Here is a 5,522-nt window from a genome sequence, read left to right as displayed (position 1 = left end):
ATCGAGGATGTTTCGGCGTGCTAGATGTTAGCCGCAACACTGTCTGCATGCAGTCGTCGCATGGTATGTGCAGTCTGGCCTGGACGGCCTGAAAAAGCCCAACCTGACCTTGCCCGCGGGCTGGGCCTAGATTTCGAGCCCGACGGTCGCGCCTGTCGTTTTCGTTGTTTAAGAAAGAGACCTGGCAGGCTTTTAACATGATGGGACGGACTCATACTTTTTAGGCCTGACAGCCGGGCCAGGCCGGGCTCGGGACTGAGTTTTTTGCATCGGGTTTTGGTAGGCCCGGTCCGAAGCCCGACCCTGCCCGACAGATGGCCATGTATAGTGACAGGTCCCCGCGCCGCTACAAATGATCCCAAACCCACCCCCTTGGGTCGCCTCTCCCTGTCCCGCCCCCGCACGCCACACGCGCCCGCACATCCTCTTCTCCCCTCGCCCCGCCGCGACCCAAACCCTAGGGCTCCATACAGCCCCAGGCGCCAAATCCACAACTTATACGCAGATTCCCCCTGATAATCTACCCCCCCCCCCCCCCCCCCCCCCCCCCCCCCCCCCCCCCCCCCCCCCCCCCCCCGCCCCAAGCTGTGCCATCCTCTCTTCTATTTTTTTCCGAGATTTTATTTGGGAATATCTTTGGTTTTTTGTTTCTTTGTTTCAGGAGTGAGTGGCCTCGGAGGATTCGGCCGGCTGGTGCGTGCAATCCGCTCTCTCTAACTCGCTTGCTTGCGATTTTTGGTACGACTTTTATGGTTCGATCTGACAGCATCTTCTTTACAGGGCTAGGGTTTTGGCATCTCCGTCAAGGGTGTTCCGTTCCGTGTCCCGCGCCAGGATTTTCAGGTAACCCTACTTAGATGTCCTACTATATTCTTCGTGGCTAGCTTGCTTCCTTTTTGTTTGTGTCTGCGCCTTTCTCCGAAGGACAGGGAGTTAGGGTGGTCAGGTGTTGAAGCTTGAGCATGCTGCTATTATATCTTGTGGTTGCTATTGATTAATCTGGCCGTCCTGTTAACTCGTAGATTTAAATCGATGCATTAGGCCACCTAACACCACTTGACATCTTTTATCAGATATACAGTTCTAGTCCAGAAAAGAAATCCATTGAGATCTAGTGATGGCGACTTTAGTTTTTATTTGTTTCTTTGTTGGCAGTTATCATGTCATCATTCCCTGTGCTGAAGAATCGACCCATCGATCAATGGAAAGTTACTGAGTTGAAGGATGAACTTCGAAAGAGGAGGCTCCCTGTAAAAGGTCTGAAAGAAGAACTTGTGAGGCGTCTCTTTGAATCTATTCAGAGTGAAGAGGCATCTGACGAATCTGCTGAAGACGTCGGAGCCAATGAAGGCGCACCCATTGGTAAAGATGCGAAAGATGTGGGGGCGAATGGACCGTCTGATCAAGCACCTGAAGAACATACTGCTAGTCAGAAAACTGCAGTTTCTGCTACAGAAGTTGGTCAGGAAACTAGGGTTCATGCAACTCAGGAAACTGCAGTTCCTCTCCCAGAAGTTACTCAGGAAATTATGGCTTCGTCTGTGGAACAGTCCCCCGGGGATAATGTAGTGGCAAACCATGAATCCCTGTCAAAAGAAGCCCCAACAGAAAAAGGAGATCAGCCAGAAGCAGTTGCTGGAGAAAATTCTACAGTACAAGCAGGGCACCAGCACTCTGAAAGCAATAAGATGCACATTGAGGAGACACCAGAGGTTGTCACCAATGGAACAACTGTTGTCGCTGATGTGACCAGTGCTGATCTCAAGTCGGACTTGATCTCTTCTGAAGCCAAGTCAGATACTGCTGAAGCTAGCAAAACTGATAAACATGACACATTACCAAAACCTGTGGATGCCCAAATACCAGATGCTGATCCTATGGAAACTGATGTTGCAGCTGCATCAATGAACAATGATGGGGAGAGGTTTGTTCCTGAGAATGATTTGGGCGACAATACATGGATCGATAATGAAGTGTGCAGTTCTAACCTCATGAATGAGGATCACAAGCCCATTGTATCAAAATCAAATAATCAGGTACCTGAGGTTTGCCCAGATCTAGGGTCTCCAATTAAGTGTGAGTCAATTTCTAGTGATGATATATCAAATACCAAAAAGAATATAAAGGATAACTTGAATGCTAATAATTTTGATTTAGAACTAGAGGTTAAGCCAGATATGGTCAAACCATCATCTGGCATTACTTCCTTAGGTGGAGAATTGCAGCCATTGGATGATGACAAAGAGTTGGTCAAGAACCAGTTCTCTTTGGAAGACACAGATTCCACTGCCAACGTGGATGAAGTTGGCTCTCCAGAGAAACTAAATTTAGACAGGAGTTCAGGTGATGAGTCAATGGAGGATGATGTTATGGAGATTAAGCAACTTGATTTCAGTGTTAAATATGATGATCTCAGAGGAAAGACTGAGCCTAACTCAGAATACGTGAAAGAGGTGTCTCTTCCTGATTCTGTTGTCAAGAGCTCCTCTGCTGATACAAAGGAAGTTATAGCTGAAGAAAATCCATCAGCTTCAACTGAAAAGAGAAAATTTCAAGGTCTATATCTTTCTCTCCTGCCCTTTCACTTTCTAGTTTCATTTATTACAACCGTTGGCTCCCGGAGTAAATTCCATCTTGAATGATGAGTCAGATTATCTTTGTAGTTCTGATTGCTTGCAAACATCGCACCAAAGAAACTAAAAAATGTACCGCATTGGGTGTGTTTTTGTGAGACAAGAAAGTTTGTGTAGGCACATTTATTTTTGTTGACTTTATGTTTGTTGTTACTGTGTATTGGATATGTTTCACAAAGAGGTCATTCTCTGAAGTTTTTTTGTGTTAGTACGTTTGTTTCACATAAAATAAATTTTGCTAGTGGCTTGTGAGTGCAAGTTAGTTTAGCTGAGGAAGGCGCAGATGCTCTGTACTCTAGTATTATTGTTAGCTGCTAAGTATGAACTGAAACCCTTAGATTTTTAGATAGTCTGGTGACGTTCTATTGCTCACAAGTTGTCTAATGCTACTTAATGGGGATTTGTTTAATACTCCCTCCGTCCCAAAATTCTTGTCTTATATTTGTCTAAATACGGATGTATCTAGTTACGTTTCAGTGTTAGATACATCCATATCTAGACAAATCTAAGACAAGAATTTTGGGACGGAGGGAGTATGTCATTAATATTTGGATACAGAATTAGAATGCTAGTGAAGTAATGAGCATAAGATCTTTTGGTCATTCTGCAGTTAAATTGATAGTGTTCCTGAGTTTTGTATTAATTGCCTGTTGAACACACACAGCTCAAGAAACTGTTGCAAACACTGAGCCAATCAAACGTCAGCGTCGATGGGCTGCAGATAGTGGCAATGTTCCAGAAAGACAACCATTGAGTCAAAGTGGTTCTGATGCTCGTAAGGATATTCTCCAGCCTGCCTTAAAACGTTCTCTTGGCAGGTCTGATTCAACAGCAAGTGGAGATTCTCCAAAGGAGAGGATTGGTGAGTCCTTATTTGTTTACGTGTCCTTTCATTACCAAGTCTTTATACTTGATCAGTTCATTGTTTTCTTTTGGTAGCTAATTGTTTTTCTTTGTTTTGGTCTTGCAGTGCCACCATCTCAGAAATCTGCAACAACTTCCTTGAGAATCGACCGGTTTGTACGCCCATTTACCCTGAGAGCTGTGCAAGAGCTTCTTGGTAAAACTGGATCTGTTTGTAGCTTCTGGATGGATCATATCAAGACCCACTGCTATGTTACAGTATGTTCTATTTGTTAATCACAACTTAGTGTGTTCTTGTCTTTTATTTCCTTCTATCATCTTTGAAGCAGCATATATTATTTTCTGACTTAAGCTTCGTTTTTGCTAAGGATTGTTTTTTGTAAGGTCCAATACAGCAGACTTGCAGCCTTTCTTATGTAACCAAACTAAAAACCTATGGACCTATATTTTCTAAATGCGGTTTCATCATGCTTATAGTGAAATCATTTTGACATTTTATATTTCTCAAGTGGACTTGATAGTCGGCAAAGCCTGATAACTGATGCTACTTTCTACTAATGACTTGTGGACTAGTTGGATTTTAGTTTGGAGTGGATGTAGTTCTTAAAGAATGTATCAGTTGTAGATCATTCTTAGCTGAAAAGCATTCATTGTGATGATGCTGGTTGTTGTAAATATTTGTTCGCTTATTTTGCCTCCATGTCTTATTTGCAGTTCTCCTCGGTGGAGGAAGCTACAGCTACTCGTGATGCTGTCTACAACCTGCAGTGGCCCCCGAACAATGGCAATTATCTGTTAGCTGAATTTGTTGATCCCCAGGAAGTGAAACTCAAGCTTGAACCCCCTCCCCCTCCCCCAGCAGCAACAGCAGCGGCGGTTCCTATTAGCCCAGCCACTACACCAAGGGAGGCTCCTTTTCAGCAAGGTCAGGCAAATCAAAGTGTGCCTCGCCAAGCTGCTGCTACACCAAGGGAGCAATTGCCGCCTCCACCACCCCTTGTGAAGCCTCCTACATCTGATCCAAGGGAGAAGCTCCCACCCACCCCAAAGAAGGCAGAACCTCCTGTGGTGACACTTGATGATCTCTTCAGAAAGACACAATCCTCTCCAAGGATTTACTATCTGCCTTTATCAGATGAGGAGGTGTCAGCCAAGCTTGCTGCACAGGGCAAAGCAAATTAGTCAGTGGCCTCGTGCTTTTGTTTCGCGGTATGTAGAAGCAGCAGCATGTATTTTCTGGAAAGACTGGTTTTATCTCCTTTAAGATTGTATAATGTTGTCTGCTTTTTTCTTAAAAAAGATTGTATGTCCTCTGACCCGAGTTGTTTCGGAGTACTGAGATACTGGTTTTAGTTAGAACATCCTGGTAACTTTACTGGTTTAGTAGTGAATAAACATTCAGGAGAATGCTTATTCGTGTTACATTTGCGTTCTGCCTCGATGTGCTTGGGTGCTGCTGGCCCTCTTTATAAGAATCAAAGTTTCTCCCTTGAGTTTGATTGAAAAAACGAAAATGCGAGAAAAATTGCAATCCCTGCCGCGTAATAGTGTACTTATACTCGCCTTCATCGACGTTGTTTTTTGACTACGAAGTTTCCAAACGGTTCTTGAAAAATGAAGTTCATGCAAGCCAAGCTAAGCACAAAAGGTTTTTTCTTTACTATGCAGGACACGAAAATGTGATGTTAGCGTTATTCACACCAAATGAGACGTTGCCTGAATTTGTGCAGCCAGAAATTGATAAAATGTTGCTTGTGCAGCCAGAAATTGATAAAATGTTGCAGCGTTTTTTTTTGTCGACGTGCAAACAAAGATGTGCCCTTTTGTCAAAATTTTCTAAAATTTACGACCAGCGAAGGTTACAACCACCGTCTGAACTCACAAGTGAACTGCGCAAAAATCTGAATCCAAATAATATAACAAAACTGTCCCGGGTACCATCGCTAAAACAACTGGTGGTGGTATCCTCAAAATCGATGGCCAGTTTAGCCCTTGTGTTGAAGCTCATGACGGCGCTTTGTTCCC

General features: G+C 44.0%; 1 protein-coding gene across 1 annotated transcript; it reads left to right on the top strand.

Moving 5' to 3' along the window:
• Positions 1–371: 371 nt before the first annotated feature.
• Positions 372–4,919, top strand: LOC125551691 (apoptotic chromatin condensation inducer in the nucleus-like). Its single transcript, XM_048714983.1, has 6 exons — positions 372–693; positions 781–843; positions 1,156–2,556; positions 3,298–3,495; positions 3,604–3,755; positions 4,212–4,919. The coding sequence occupies exons 3-6, from the start codon at positions 1,161–1,163 to the stop codon at positions 4,677–4,679; spliced, it is 2,214 nt and encodes a 737-aa protein (XP_048570940.1). The 5' UTR covers positions 372–693; positions 781–843; positions 1,156–1,160; the 3' UTR covers positions 4,680–4,919.
• Positions 4,920–5,522: the final 603 nt, after the last annotated feature.

The sequence above is a fragment of the Triticum urartu genome, chromosome 4, assembly GCF_003073215.2.
Source record: "Triticum urartu cultivar G1812 chromosome 4, Tu2.1, whole genome shotgun sequence".
NCBI classification, from domain to species: domain Eukaryota; kingdom Viridiplantae; phylum Streptophyta; class Magnoliopsida; order Poales; family Poaceae; genus Triticum; species Triticum urartu.
This window is presented reverse-complemented; position numbering and strand designations above follow the sequence as displayed.